Here is a 16,621-nt window from a genome sequence, read left to right as displayed (position 1 = left end):
GTATTCCCATTTTTTCGCAACCTATGAGCATGAAGTGTAAAGAATTGAGAAATAATATTTATTTGTTTACTACCTACTACTAAAAACATCAATTTTTGTTAATGGAAATATCAAGCGGAATCAAGTTAGAACGAAAGTATTACTTTTTGTTTTTTGTTCCCGTCTGGTGGGAACAAATGGGAATACACGTACAAAATGGCTATAACATTTAGTGTGTGTGTACAGTCTACAGACTGATTAACATTACTTTGCAAACAACTATAGAATGTCCTGTGAAATTTTAGCGAACCTAATTACGATAACATACCTTTTGATGCAACTGGCCCTTAAAGAAAACAGTAGGTATCTTCACTTTATATAAAATATATAACAATATGTAATAATTTTACTGTTTAACTCACGTATTTTTATATGAATGCTGTTAAGCACTGTTAGTGTGAAAATGGAGACCTAAGCTCTCCGAAACGAGAGTTTCATTAATTTTTTTGCCATGTTTATATATTGTGACCTTTTTTTGCCACTTTTGTGTTATTTATAGTCAGAATCGCGAGCCCTTTTCATCCTTATAGGAGAAAAAAAGAGTCCTAAAATTTCCATACATTTTTAAAACTTTTTTTTTTGTTACCACCATACAAAGTATATGGGGAAATGGTAACACAATAGGAAAAAAAACTGTGGGACATTTTTTTTCCCATTAGGATCGAAAGAGCTCGTGATTCTGAGTAGAAATAACACAAAAGTCGCAAAAAAGGTCACAATATATAAAAATGGCAAAAAATAAAAGAAACGCTCAAACATGTCGCGTGAGTGTGAGTGACTAAAAATACGTTAGTTAAACCATAAGATTCGTTTAATGTTAGTATGACTCAGGACAGTTTAAATTCGAATATCGACTCTATAGATAAACTAATAAGGCTTATGTTAACTTTTCTTGCATTAATGTTCCAAAAAATTGCAATTGTGTTACAAATACTTCACAACTACTATATGTACTCGTATTATTGACATACCATCTGCTGGAGGAGGGACTATTGCCTCCTCCAGCTCATCAAAAATTAAATAAAACATAAATAAACAATTCTTTTATACCTTTGTATGTCCAAAAACTTCCAATCTTTGGTATTTTTGGCAACAATAAACGACTTGCTTATGCTATTCCTCGATTTATTATTATTAGTCTTGACTTTGCAAATTATTTCCTATATAAGTAGTATAATTTCTTATATTTTGTATATTAGTCATAAAGAAATCATGAGTGCTGTAGACATCTGTTATATTTAGATTTGTTTTTTTGGATAGCTGATTAGTAAAGGTAGAAGCCCACAGCTGCGCATTACGCACAAATACGCGGTTCTGTTGTTCCTACGAAGCGTTGGATAGTTTGTCCTTGCTATACATTACCTTACCTCCCACAAAATGAGGATTGCTTATAAAGTACTCCATATAACCTTACCTTTATAAGAGTAACGTTCATTTGTTTATTGGGATCAGCCGTGCGCTGCTGTGGGGTTCCGATGTAAGGCATGTGCACACCGGATGCGTTGTGCGGAGACGTGTACGTGCGCCGTGTAAAATACAGATCTTTATAAGAGACGGCACACCGCTTGCGTGACGTGTGCGTGCACGGCCCCAACATTTCAGCGCACGTGCACGTCTACGCACACGCAGCCGGTGTTCCCTGGCCTACTATTTGGAGTGACAGTTTTGACACATTTGTTGATTTGGTATCATTTAGTTAGGTAACTGACACCCAAGTCATAGATAAAATATAGAAATTACCTATGGTGTGGGTTTGACTGATTTTTTTCACATGTTAGCGGTCTTGTCACGACACGATACGTCGTCTATTTTGTTATTTATTTTCCAATGGTTAAAAAATGGAAATAAATAAGCAGTCTATTAAATTTCTTGTATCTATCTCTCGCAAGCTCGTAATAGGCGGTCTTCACACTGGATGCGGATCAACCAGTGTGCAAGTGGGACAACGCGATGTCTGTGCATAACGTCTCGCTCACACACCGGAGCAGCGGGCGGTTCCGCGTCAGTGCGATTACCGCGATAATATTGGCTTTGTACCCGCTGCTTCTCACAAAAATGTAGGTACCTATAGGTATGTTTTATGTGAAACAGCTCAATGTATTGATTTTAATGCATGTAAATTACCAGTGCACTGGTACAGGTGGGATCTTTCTCTTATGGTTACCGCTGGTCGCCACATATTTTAAGAAATTTTACTATTGTCAAAAACGATGTATGTATCTAATGTGGAGAAGACTGGCATATACAATTTTTAGTTGGGAAGACAGTCACGTGGCAAGACTACGTACTGGTATAGGTACAGTTAGCTGCAGAGAAAAGGTACCACCGCTACATAGAAGTTTGTATGCAGGGGTGGTACCTTTTCTCTGCAGCTGACTGTACTTACTTCAGAAAGGAAGAGCTTTGCACCTTCTGCTCTACCGACGTTCTGTAAGTGGAGTAGGTGTGCCAACGCATGAGTTAGAAGCGACGGAAAACCTACACGGTCTTCACTACATTGATCTTACACAAAATGGCTGGCATGATAAAGTAGATCTTAAAGGCGAGGCCACCCCGGCTGCGTGTGCGTAGACGTGCACGTGCGCGTGCGCTAAATGTTGGACGCACACGTCACGCCAGCGGTGTGTCGTTTCACATAAGATACTATATATTACAACGTGCACGTGCATGTCTACGCACACGCACCCGGTGTGCACATGCCTTAAGTATACGATACTAGCTTGCGAAAGATCATCCTTCTGTGTTTGTGAGCCAAATATTATAACGTAATGTACGTATGGTGCGAGTCGATAGACTGCCGGGCGACAACCCATGTGTATAGCTAGAACCATCATAATATTTAATTATAAGATTGTTATTTTACATGCTGTTGTTTTATTTATTTTTTCTACTCCAGCACTTAAATGTGTCAATTAAATGACTGACAGTGATATCTAAAGCAATGTCATTTGAATGATTTGTCTATAGGCTCATAAGATGACTGCTAGCAGTCATCTTATGAGTATAATACAACTGCTTTATTTTTTTTAAAGATACAAGTTCCGATCATCTTGATTGAAAGAGGTATGTTTTCATTTACAATAATAACTCTTTTTTTTTTAAATAATAACTCTTTTTTTTAATAATAACTTTTTTTTTTTTTTGCTGCAGCTGTCATAGAAAAAGTAATGTATGCAACAGCTCATAATTGGTTCTTAAAATTCTCGGGTCTTTTTTTACAAAACTCGACTACGTCTCGTTTTGTAACTTCGACCCTTGAATTTTAAGAACCCTTATTATATCACTGTTGCATAAACTACTATTTCCATGTCCTTTTTAAGTTCTTACATTACAACCAATAACATTTCTGCTCTCCTAAGGTAAAAGGCCGTATTTTCAAAGAACACTATATGAAAATACGGCCTTTTACCTTAGGAGGGCAGATTTAGACTAGGTATGTGCCAGGGTGTAGGTGTACATATAGAGATGTTAACACATTCACTGCCACCGACGCACATGTGCGTCGACCGTATACAAGTTTGTTCCTAGGTCACGCCCCCTGGCAGTGAATGCGTTAATCTACTTTTCACCTCAGCAGCTCGAACAAGGGTACTTTGCTACTTAAAAACAGTGAGAAAAATCGCATTTTGCTCACTGAGTGAGACAAAATGAGCAAAATGCGATTTTGCTCACTCAGTGAGCAAAATGCGATTTTGCTCACTGTTTTTAAGTAGCAAAGTACCAAGGGTTCGAGCTGCTGAGGTGAAAATTTAATTGTTGGTATATCTTAAGAAAACATGAGTGAATAGAGGTAAGTGATGAAGAAGGAATACATTTTTCGGGTTCTCTAATATGTTCTCACTGCTGAGGTGAAAAATGTTGTGTACTACACGAGATCAAAGTTATTTACATCTCGTGCGCTTTTGAGTCCCTTACTACGCTCAAGATTCTAAATTAGATTCACTCGCTACGCTCGTGAATCTATTATAGAATCTTTCGCTTGCACGGGACTCAAAATAAGCACTCGAAGAAATATCAAACTTTGATCTCTTGTTGTACAAATAACTATTTTCCATTAGACTGAGCATAGTAACGCTACCGCCTCTGCCACTTATACGGTAGTTTTACTCCATCTTCGAGTCAATCCCGCGCCATGATTGGTCCGTGTCTTTGAACGGACCAATCACGGCACGGGATTCGCTCACCTCGTCCCCCCGCACCCCCGTATTTTTGGCAGCATCGGTTTCATGAAATAATTGCTACTTTTTCTAACTACCCGATTTACCATATTTACCTCCTACCCGCTGAAAGTAGACAAGAATGAAGCTTTTATTAGCTTCATGAAGATGCGTTTTAATCTTTCATAATTTGCAGAAATCCAACCTTGATATGACCACCAAACATGACATGTCTGCCAGGAACTCTTGTAGGTACCTAATGACATTTACCTTTTGGCAAGACACATTGACATATCATATTTATTTCTGAAATAACGAAGTATTTTGGATGTGTTTTTATTTATTATTTGCAACATGAGTGATAGCGGGGTAAGTCCGATATTACCTATCCTTTTTAAACCAACTGCGTGTACAAATATATTTTACCAATTACCTACATAATTTTATATACCTACGTTTTGACAGAGCTCTGCTACGAAGACCGCAACAGAATCGGTGGAATCTGAATCAACAGATGTGCCCTTGGTAAGTTACCTACCTACATTTACAACTTTCCCATGTATTTATAACTTTTCTCTAATATAAAAATGTGTAATACCCTATTACTTAACGTTCGCAGACGTATAGTAAAATTTAACTGAATTTTAACTCCAAACAGGTGGCAGACCGTTGGACCAACAACATAAACTACCGACAACTGGTCGTCTCGTCGTGCGTGGGCATTATCCAGCTTTGGTGGCACCCGTACTTGTTCGATCTTCGGAAACTCATGCCTTTCATCTTCCTGTACAATGTGTTTAGCTTCGTGATTGGTTACCCGATGTTTTATTTGGAGCTTGGGATTGGAGTGGTGACGAAGAAGGGGGTTATGAGTTCTTGGGACTTATCGCCTATTGCTAGAGGTAAGTTGTAATTATAGTCAACTGACACTGAAGACTTTAGGAACAATGTTGGTAGGTATTAGGTATATCTATATTTTATTAGGTAAAGGTACCTACCTACCTAATAAAATTATGAGTAAATTAAAGAGAGTTCTCGATCCGCAAAAAAAGGTTTGTTTTGTGAGGAACATTAGCTTTTATTAAATCTGTTCTGTTAACGTTTTCTGGATGTAGACTCACAGTTATAGGTACCTATATTCGTGAGAGTAGTAAACGCAATGTGTATGACAGAAATCAGTAATTTTTCGCAGTGTATCAGGTCAAAATATACGTATCTACTCTACGCCATATATAGCGTCAACCCTATAACTTAAACTTGGTGGGTCTCCAAGGCTAATAAACTACGCCTCCTGACGTCCTGACTAAGTATTCGTTGTTATTTGATGTATCGTAGAAAGTAGGTGTTACCTGTAGGTATTGTATGATAGATAACCATCGTATGTATCACCCAGGTGTGGGTTGCACGATGCTGCTGACATGCGCGGCAACAGCGCTAGCCCTCGGCGCAGTCAGCGCGTGGTGCTTAGCGCAGCTGGTGCACTCGGCGCACTCGTTCCTACCGTGGCTGCATTGCGCTGCGGCTGCGGTGCCGGCGTGCGCGGCGCGGCATCGCTCGCTCACCGCCGGCAGTGAGACCCCGGCGCACTCTTTCTTCTTGTAAGTATTCGCTAGGTGCACGACTGGTGCTGCCCTCATTTTGGCAGACTTTCTACGTTAAATCTTATGGAGTAAAATTAGTTCAAGCGGCTGCCGCTAGTTAGTACTAGCGGCAGCCACGACAGTATGGCGGACATTCCATAAGATTACCTGTGTTTGTGACGATCAGCGCCACTTCCCCCTCCACCGACTTCGCACCTTGCCAATACTTTAATACATAATAGATTTATAGGTCTTAAGATGTAAAAGTATGGCAATGAGCGACAGTGTCGAACTTCGTAGCCGAAGCGTTGGTATTTGGCACATGACAACGAACCACGCACAAAGCAAAAGTACAGGCGACAAAGCTGAAACGGCTAAAACTATTTACCTACTTACTTACTTCATAATTTATAACGGACAGGCTGAATAGAGTCGGAGTAGGACTCTGGTATCGAGTTCGCAAATATGCCTTTATAATTCACATCTGTAAAAACTGTGTCTTTGGTCGATTTGTTAGCTGGACGTCCAATACGCAGTTCGTCCAAATCGCATTTTGTCCATTCGTCTACTACGCAGTTTGTCCATAAGTGATGCGTCCATTTCGTGATTCGTCAATACGCAGTTCGTCCATTTCGCGATTTGTCACTCTGCATTTCGTCCATTTCGCGATTCATCATTACGGAGTTCGTCCATTTCGTGATTCGTCTATTAAGAGGATATGGGAAATGAGAAAATGTCAATAATATCAGCTACGCCGATGATATGGTGCTACTGGGACCCGCTGGTGTTACTGTTGTTAGGGCCCGACCACATGTCCACGGTGCGGCGCCGGCCACCGTGTAACGGCACGGCGTCGTGCCGCGGCACGGTGCCGTGTACGGTGCCGCGCACGGTGCGACGGCACGGTGCCGCTACACCGGCGGACGGCGCACCGCTCGGTAGTTATTGTTTTGCTGTTGCATAGTTCTCACGTGCTAATTAATGCACAAAAATGGCTGACAATTTAGATGTCGACTTTTTAATTTCACTAGTGGAAGCTCGTCCCGTTCTCTGGGACAAGACTAAGGAAGACTAGGATAATAATAAATACCTACACAACACACATTGAGCATGTGAAATTCCTCATTGACGTTCGTTACTTAATGTTGATTAACAAATATGCGACAGTTCCATCCTGAGGGTCTACCGCGAACACCGAAATTCGCAAATTGCGGGCATTTTTCTCTGTCACTTTAATTACGTCCAATTGGAGTTAAACAGAAAAATGCCCGCAATTTGCGGACTTCAGTGTTCGCGGTAGACTCTTTGGTTTGCGAGCGAGCTGACAACTTTGCGCAGGGAATGCTTGGAAATGTCGCGTTCATGTAAAGTTGTGTGAACGAGACATATATCTGTGACCTGTGACAGTGACAGGGAGAAGGTACCATTTGAGTAAAATTACCGTTTACCTAATTTCATTTGAATTAGAACAAATATACTATATTTAGTTATAGCGTAACAAACTATCCGCGGTATGTGTGGCGCCGACGCCGACCGCCGCTGCTGGCGGAGGCGCGCGCGCGCACCGGCCTGCTGCGCGAGGCGCCGTGGACGAGGGCCCTGCGCACGCTCAATCGTGTTGCTACCCGGATTGATGTGTTCCATTGTTCGGAGAATGACTTCAGTAAAATCACTTTGTTTGTATTATGTTATAATTCTTAGAAATAATTGTTGTGTTATGTTGTTTTGTCCTATGTAAATGTTTGTTACTGTTATTATAAATAAGTAACAAAAAAAAAATAGTTCAGTCAAGAAATATCGAAATGCCGGGACGTGCCTCTCTCTACCCAGCCGTGTGTTCCAGTTGATTGGTAGAACTTCGCTTCGCTCGCTCGTTCGCCAATCAATGAATCTTTGTTTCCATTCCATTAACCCCTTGACCGCCAAATACGTCAACTGACGCGTGCGGCTACAGCCCAAAGCCCAATGTCCACCTTCGTGTCTTCCTACAAGGTTCACGAAAACGCGCCGCTCACGCACAGCTGTGTCGTACAACTCGTACAAAGGTGTACGTAACTCAGACAAACGGTTCGAATTTTCATAAATGACCCGTGGCTGCAGTAATGAGAGACGCATAATTATATTTTTCTTGACAAGACTTCTACATATACGAGTTGGACGGAATGCCTACTGGACAAAATGTGTGTTGGACTAAATCCATGTTGGACGGCATGCGGTTGGACGAAATACGTGTTGACGTAATACGCGTTGGACGAAACGCTGTTGGACGAAATGCATGTTGGACCAAATACGTGTTGGACGAAATGCGAATTGAAATATCATTTGGACGAACTGCGTATTGGACGTACAGCTAACAAACCCTTTGGTCCTAGGCTAGGCCCCAAGCCAACCTTATTGTCCCGTCGCTCCCGTAGGAGGGGATGGCTAAATAAAGACATGCTTGCTCGGTTTTCAAGTGGACTGAAATTGTGTTTAGGTTGAAAAGTAGGTTTTTTAGAAGCTGTAAAAAAGTTAATAGGTACCTACTTATCCGGTTTAATTCCGTTTGCAAATAAACTTTAAGGCGTCACGGTAGACCTTGTCGGAGATGGCGGGACGAGCTTGACGTCTTTGAATAGACTGGAGGGAAACTTCCGAGGATAGGGATAGGTAGGTAACTACGTGGTATAATAATAGAGAGGCCTTTGCGCAACAGTGCGACGATCATATATTATGGGCTCATAATGCCTATGTCTGATTTAAAATTACAGTAACTTCGTGTTGAAACTGAGGCGTGATGGACTAAAGTGCGGGCTGGGAAACATTGTGTGGGAGCTCACCATCTACTACACCATCTGCTGGGTACTCATCTACTTGATCGCTGTCAAAAGAGTTTATAGCTATTCTAAGGTAAACAATCCTACAATTGTGCAAGAAGTTATTAAAATGGTATAGGAAATTGCTGAGTATGATCCACTTATAAAATATGTGCTGTGTGTGCGGTAGTGGAAGAATTCTAACAGACCCCGACAGAGTTTAATGCACACTACCTACGCCATGCCTACCTCTACCTACGGGGTCGGTCAGCCGATGGACCAGGGGGAGGCTGATATTGCCGAAAGCCTTGGCCTCCCCCCGGAGGTGCGATGGGTAATATTTAATCTCCAGGGGCGCAGCCAGTCCCCCCCCCCTGCTCCCCCTTACTGGCCTGTGTACCTACCTACACGACTGTCATCATGTGTGTATATAGCCTCTTGACTGTGCAATTCCTATATTATAACTTTTTTTCCAGTTGGTATTATTCAAAGACACAATGGCGTTTTTTGTGCTGATTTGCTCCGCGATAGGCTGCTTTAACCTCGAGGGGGCCGGCAACATGTTCCACTACTGTGATTGGGGAGTACTATTTGAAGGAACACAGGTCAGCTCACAGCCGGCCGTAGGCCGTAGTCGACTACATAGGTTCTCAGTGTGTAATAGCCGATTTCGACTCTCGCGCGAGCCACGAGACGAGCCGCGAGCCGCGCCACGAGACGCGAGTCCACCGCTTACACTCGCGTTCGGCTTGTCATTCGGTTATAAACCTTATGCCGTGCCGTTAGTGTTTAAATTATATTAGCTCGACGAGCTTGCGAGCCACGAGAGTCTAAACGGCTATAAGAAGCTAAATATGGATCTGGCCGCGTAGCCAACGTGCCAATCGCTAACGATCCGTAGCGATCGAATCGCAACTGTCATCACTGTCGCACTAATATGAAAGAGTGATAGAAAGCGTTTCGTTGTCGAAGCTATAGCGATTGTCAGCTTTGCTAGGCCTACCTAACCTACCTAACAACGTTTGTCCTAAAGTCACTTGCCCTAACTGGTTTGTCCTAATGGGCACATGCCCTAACGATCAATTGTCATAACGATTATTTTCCATAATGTAAGGTTCTGAAAAATGGTTAGGTTTTAGAACTTGCTGCCACAAAAGTGGGTTAGGTTAGGGTTAGAACTGAGACCCTCGCAGAAAAAGAAAATATGCTTAATAACATTAGGATAAGCAATAAATAATTAGGGAAACCAAAAAAAGGCTTAAAATGCTTACTTCAGTTCAATTAATACACATAGGTACACTGGTTTTATCAAATGTGTAAAATAAACGAATATACATAAAATAATAATAATAAATAAAATAAAATAGAAAAGATAAAAAATAAATATATAGGATAAAATAGTTATAATAACTTAAGTATATTTAAAATAATAATATTATAAAAATAAAAATAGAAAAGTCATAACGATAACCGATAATTAACTACAGCTTAAATGTCTCGTTTAACTGGCCCTATAAACAAGTCTGGCCGACATGAGTCGAACAAAAAAGATACCCTCGCATGTTCCTATTACTAACCAACTAAATCTAAACCTTATGTTAAGACCATTAGGGTCGATTTTTAGTCTTATTCTTGTGTTTTAATTATTAGTTTAAATCTAAATGCAACTGTTTATTGTTAAACACTGTCATTAAGTGCTTGCTTATTGCGTAACTTGTAAATACTGTAAGTTATCTATTTATAAGTTGTCTTATAAGTGAAATTTCTGTAATTTCTTAGACAATAAAATTTCTTTAAACCGAACCAAAATTAGGGTTTTTAGTGTTAGGACAACTGACCATTATGACAAACAATATTAGGGAATGCAAAGATAGGAGAAAAGACTTTAGGGATTCAGATATAGATCCGATCTAATCTGTATGAAAAGTGACGTTTTTGGTTGAAGAAATGTCTACCGCAAAAACCCACGTTATCGGCTACGAGGAGTACGAGGCTGCTTCATAGCGCTACGATCGATCGTAGCTTAGCAGCACTGAAAGCGGTCACCCATCCTGAAATAGACCCTGGCTAACGTTGCTTCACTTTTCCAGATTTGGAGAGAAGCGATAGAGTACTCCCTCATCGAAATGACAGTCGGACAGGGCACACTAGTAATGCTAGGGTCATACTGCCCTCAACAACAGCATAAGCTTTCTACGACCGTGCTGCTGACTTTCCTGGCCGGTAAGATAGGCTGTATGACCAGCGCCCTAGTATTGGGAGCTACGCATGGAGCCTTGATGAAGGATTATGAATCTAATAGCACTCATTTGTGGAATGGTGAGATCTTGAGAATTACTTTTACAGTACATATGGGGCTACTTTTCCGCACTAGTGCGTAAAATAGCACTTTTCGTGCGTATGTCGAAACTTTAAAGTGCCATATGTACTGTAAAACGTTGTTCAATACACGTGCGAATAGGTAATTCGCAACTCGTGTCGATTTAAAACACTCCCTTCGGTCGTGTTTTAATTTATCGCCACTCGTTTCGAATTTCCTCTTTTTAGCACTTGTATCGAAAATAACTATTACTAAAGGTACCAATGATCGATAGATATATTCGTTTTACGGCCGGACGTTTCTCATCATCATCATAATACTTGAATAATATTGCAGGCCCGTCAACACCAATGATTCTGTGGGCAGACTTCGCGGCCCGCATCCCCGGCAGCCAATTCTGGTCGGCCGTCATTTTCTTCACGCTATTCGTTCTTTCCCTCGCATTCGTGGTAAGTTTTTTTTTAAATACCTACTTTTTTTTTATGGCCTGGTTACGAGACCTTTAAGCCAAGTCTTTATTTTTATTACACTGCACTATATATTAAAGTTTTAACACTGTGTTTTTAATGTATTTGTAAATTGGTTGGTACGTTTGAATGTTTAAATACCTACACTTTAGTATAGTACAGTCAAGTGCAGAGAAAAGGTACCCCTGCATAAAAGTTTGTATGCAGGGCTCGGGCTTCTTCCTAGGCGAGTATGCGCCCACTGTTGGGCATAGGCCTCTCCAAATCTCCTCCAAGCAGTCCGATTTGCCGCTCGGCTCGGGCCTGGTACCTTATATGAAGCTAAGTGCTAAGTAGAGGATACCTACAATTAATTGGTGGCCACTTGGTGGCTAATGAAGATACAAGGCGCGGCGAAAACATCGGTACGAATTAGTTCACTTATGTAGAGTTGTCTGTACCTATAATCTGTTTAAATCGACTTTTGAAGAAATATTTAACCCATTCATGGCCACGAACCGCCGAGCGTACACAATACGCCAGGCCACCATACAAATCGTTTTTAGCTAAAACGCATGACTCAGCTTATGGGTCTCGAGCCTGGCGCGAACGGTAAATAAATCGCCGCTTATGAAGCCGGCCAGTTGGACAGCATTATGCAACATTTTTACTAACCACCGATTTTCTGTGCCTATCAAAAAAGAAACTAATTATTGCAGTTTGTATGAGTGAATATTTTTACTTTCTACAAGCGTTTAATGTCTGACCAAACTAAGTTGGTAGCAAATTTTATAGCCCAGCCTGTGCAAGTGTTAATTTAAACGTCATAATTTCATATAAGTATGACATTTAAATTACACTTAGGTACTCAGCCTGTGCTATCAAAATCGCTGCCAACTTAGCTTAGTCTGATTCTATTTAACTTGCCGTGTTTTTTGTTGTTGTTTTTTGGGGCAAATCTTGGAAGTTAAATTAGAACCGTTTCCCGATTTAGATGAAATTCAACAAAGGTGAGTTCAGGGTTCCAGAATTCGTAGCCAGGTCATTCGGATGAAGCAGGTTCGGGGTCCAGTTCATAGCACAGTCGGTCAGGTTAGGCGGGTTCAAATTCCGGTAATCCATAGCGATGGTCACAAAATACGAAATCACTAAACAACACAGGAGGAGTATAAAGTCGCCAACGAATAAATCGTGACTAAATAATATTTTCCATGTTACTCCAAAATACATCTCTAATAGGGGGGATGGGATGAATCACATCTTGAACTCTTGTGACAAATACCACATGAAAGATAATACCGCCGCCGCCGTTCGGATGCATTCCTTGTTTATTGTCCAAGTGTGTCCGATAAGCTTACACCTGGTCGGTCATTATCTTTGTTTTGGTAAACGCCATTATATTAGTAACAATAGAGAACTTAAAATGTATTATAGTACTTACTTTCTAATCTGCCGTAGAAACCACGATGTTTGAAAAAACTTGTAAATATTTGTCACAAACTATTTGTTATACAATACATATTAGTTAGTGGTGACTGTTTCAACCGCCTTGTTCTATATTGAAACGAAAAAAAATTAACTTTAACATCATTGTTAGTAGGTAATTGCCTAAGATACAATACAACGATCACCAAATATTATGACATAAAAGTACAGTGGGAAAAAATCCTCGTTGCCTTACCCCTCATACAAAACAAAATATTATTATACTACGGCTTGGTTCCTACAAATTGTTGCTTACCATCATCCAAACAGTAATCAGTTGTAAAATGGTACAATATCAAACAGCTTCAACATGAAATAAGCTTTAAAACCAGCCAATAAAGTTTATTTTAGCCTGCTACGGAAACATTAGCAGTTTTTACAAGTAGCGCCAGGCCACGGTGACCCATACCTTGAGCCCTGTCAATAACTTCTGAAATATATATATTTTTTGTATTTTTTTCAATATAGATTTTTCTGTTTGCTTGCATCGCATTATGTATCTAGAATTTCAGTATATTTACTATATTGCACTGATAGTAAACAAAACTTGAATATTCGAGACCCTGTTTTCATTAAAAAAAACGTGTTTATAATTTTTATCCTAATATGCCTTATAGAAATGATTGTTAGCTTATATGTTACTTACGTTATTACATCAAATTACGTTTCGTTTAAGTTTAAATCAGAATTTATTCAGGACTCACATGTGAGTCACTGGCCCTGCGGAACTGTTTGAGCATGACCCATACGCTGAGTCGCTGGCCCTGAATGGGTTAAGAGGACTTTATTATTCTACGCTAATACCTAAATCACAGAAAACCGTGGTATGATGTGCCGGTGCTACCAGATTAGGCAAACATGCACAGTAACGCTCCGTGATTGTTACGCCATTTAGGATTCTAGCTAAATTGGACATCCCATAGCGTAAGTATGGAACAACCAATTTAGCTGGGACCCTAAATGGCGTAACAATCCCGTGTGGTGACTGTTACCTATTAGCGCGTCATTTGAGAGTCATTCGAGAACTGTACGCGCGCTAAACCCAATGGGTACCTAGGTACTTACATTACATCACGCTGTCTAACGTTGAGCAGCTAGCGAACATTTGTACCACGACATTCGCCTGATCTATCTATATATACTTGATCAACCAGATCTTGTCAGTAGAAAAAGGCGGCAAATTTAAAAAATATAGGCGCGAAGGGATATCGTCCCATAGAAAATTTGAATTTCGTGCGTTTTTCTACTGACAAGATTTGGTTGACCAATATATATACATATAGTACACACACCCTAACTTTCCACAGGCTTTGTCAGTGCAGACGATAATGTCGTCCTTCACGGGCCACTCCATCCGCAAGATCACGTGGGCTTTGCTCATCGCCATCTGTATATTGTTCTGTTTCATTGGAGCCATGACTTTGTGCACGCAGGTAAATAGGAAGTATCTATATTATGTTTTTGGTTTTGTTACATTTTTAAACGCTTCAGCCTTCAAGCAACAACAAAAATGGGGTAGGCACAACTGCCAAAGGTGCCTACCCCATCTGATAGATGGCGCCAGCATACTTTTTACCTGTGTTGTTCTATGAGATTTGTCTTAACCCTGTGAACGCAACGCCTATCGTCTGCGACCTGCGACGCAACACGGCATCGTGAACCTTGTCGGAATGCACGAAAATTGATATTGGCCTGTAGCCGCGTGCGTCGGTTGACGTCATAGGCAGTCAAAGGGTTAAAGGACATAAAATTCCTAACAAGATTTGGACACTATTCGTAGAAATTACAGGTAATATACTGGCGCCATCTGTAAAATACTTCGACCGGCCAACCCCATTAGCACAAACTCGGAATGTTTCGTTTTCATAACGGCGGCAAAGTTAAATCGTGTGGCGCCCTCTGCTGTAAGCAATTTCTATTTTTATCCTCATTAAACCAACTTATCGTTTCACCAGGGTGGCCTTCACGTGGTAACCTTCCTAATGGACTGGCCAGTGATGCGTACGCGCACAGCCATAGCGGGCATAGTGGCAGCGTCCGTGAGCTACGCGTACGGCCAGACGATGTTCTGTGAGGACATGTTCTTCGCGACCGGCGAGTACCCGGGCGTGTTTGTCAGGGTCTGCTGGGCTGTTGCACCGTTTATACTCATGGTTAGATTATAATTTATTTACAAAAACGACACTTTTGTAGCAAAATGTGACATACTCGTAAGGTACGATCTTGGAGGATACAACTAAACGGAGTAGCCATTAACAGGCTTTCCCCTCTGTCGAAAATAGGCGGCCAACGGTCATACACAATGTATGGACTGACGTTTATCTGACATGGCTATTTTTATGTTACGCATACATTTGACGTTCCCCTCCCCCGCAAAAATCGGCAGACTGTTTTGTACAGAAAATTACAGACATGGCGTCTCCGTTTGATTATATCCTCCAAGGGTACGATGGACTAGAAAGTTACTCGAATGACAAGATTCTGATGTTGCATTCACTGGGTTTATAGATACTTTCCGGATATGTATTTTTTTATTGCTGTACTTACCTATATATTTATTACAGATATTTTTGAGGTTTTCTTCCTAGCTTTTGCCTAGCTGTTTTTAGTAGCTACTTGCACTACGCTAAAAGATCCATAAGGTCCGCTCAGCACCTTTTAATCCCAAGAAATGACGCAAACGCGCCTTATACAACTTATAGCTTAATGTGGTTAGTAGGAAAGGCATGATATTTTTTGTGTGTTTAGTTATGTTTACTTCCGACAGGTGGCTTTTCTATCGGGTATGGTCGAGCAAGTTCAGTACGCCGCAGCGGGTTGGTCGCTGGTCACTTTCATGTTGACGCCCATCGCTTTCGTCGCCATCATTTATCTAATATTCAAGTTCAGAGTTAGGGTAAGCAGTATTTATACTATTTATTGACTTTAGTAGTTACCTATAGTTCAAGAGGTATTGATTGATTTCGTAAGGTCAACTGAGATAAATGCGTCTTTTAAAGATTTCTTCTAAACTCAACATATTATAACTATTATAGCCGTCTGCATTAAAAGTTCAGTGACCACACTTCAAACAGAAAGGGTTGCAATAGTTCTAAAATGTTCCGTTTAGAAGAAATCTTTAGAAGACGCATTTACCTCGATTGACCTTACCGAGTTTTTGAGTTTGACAGCTGAACTACATGGCCCGATATACGGCGCCTGTTTTGCTTGGAGGATATAATCAAACGGAGACGCCATGTCTGTAATTTTCTGTACAAAACAGTCTGCCGATTTTTGCGGGGGAGGGGAACGTCAAATGTATGCGTAACGTAAAAATAGCCATGTCAGATAAACGTCAGTCCATACATTGTGTATGACCGTTGGCCGCCTATTTTCGACAGAGGGGAAAGCCTGTTAATGGCTACTCCGTTTAGTTGTATCCTCCAAGGTCAAACGCTACGTCAACTTTCACAACCTTTAACAAATAAATGCAGTCAGCTGCAGAGATAGTTTGACCCCCCCTGCAAACAAATTTCTATGCAGGGGGTCAGTTATCTCTACGGCTGATTGTACAAGAGTCGTATAGCGCCATCTACAATAGCTATCAAATTCGAAATACGAATTTTGTGAGCTTAAAAGATAGTGACATGAATTAGGTATTATACCTAACATCGTACGTCATACTTAGTTTGCAATTGAGAGTGTATTTTCAAGTGCTTATTTGGTATGGTTTTCATAGAGAAATAAGCCCTTTTGAAAAGACTCCTCAATTAAGGTTTTTTCATAAGTACGTTTTATTTTACAGAACATCGTAAGTGAG

General features: G+C 40.8%; 1 protein-coding gene across 1 annotated transcript; it reads left to right on the top strand.

The window, feature by feature from the left end:
* The first annotated feature begins 4,666 nt into the window (after positions 1-4,666).
* On the top strand, positions 4,667-15,745 carry LOC134652313 (sodium-dependent serotonin transporter-like). Its single transcript, XM_063507485.1, has 10 exons — positions 4,667-4,721; positions 4,855-5,098; positions 5,590-5,794; positions 8,527-8,665; positions 9,048-9,176; positions 10,662-10,890; positions 11,228-11,340; positions 14,130-14,255; positions 14,778-14,975; positions 15,590-15,745. The coding sequence occupies exons 2-10, from the start codon at positions 4,966-4,968 to the stop codon at positions 15,743-15,745; spliced, it is 1,428 nt and encodes a 475-aa protein (XP_063363555.1). The 5' UTR covers positions 4,667-4,721; positions 4,855-4,965.
* The last annotated feature ends 876 nt before the right edge of the window (positions 15,746-16,621 follow it).

This window comes from Cydia amplana, chromosome 11 (assembly GCF_948474715.1).
Source record: "Cydia amplana chromosome 11, ilCydAmpl1.1, whole genome shotgun sequence".
Classification (NCBI taxonomy): Eukaryota; Metazoa; Arthropoda; class Insecta; order Lepidoptera; family Tortricidae; genus Cydia; species Cydia amplana.
This window is presented reverse-complemented; position numbering and strand designations above follow the sequence as displayed.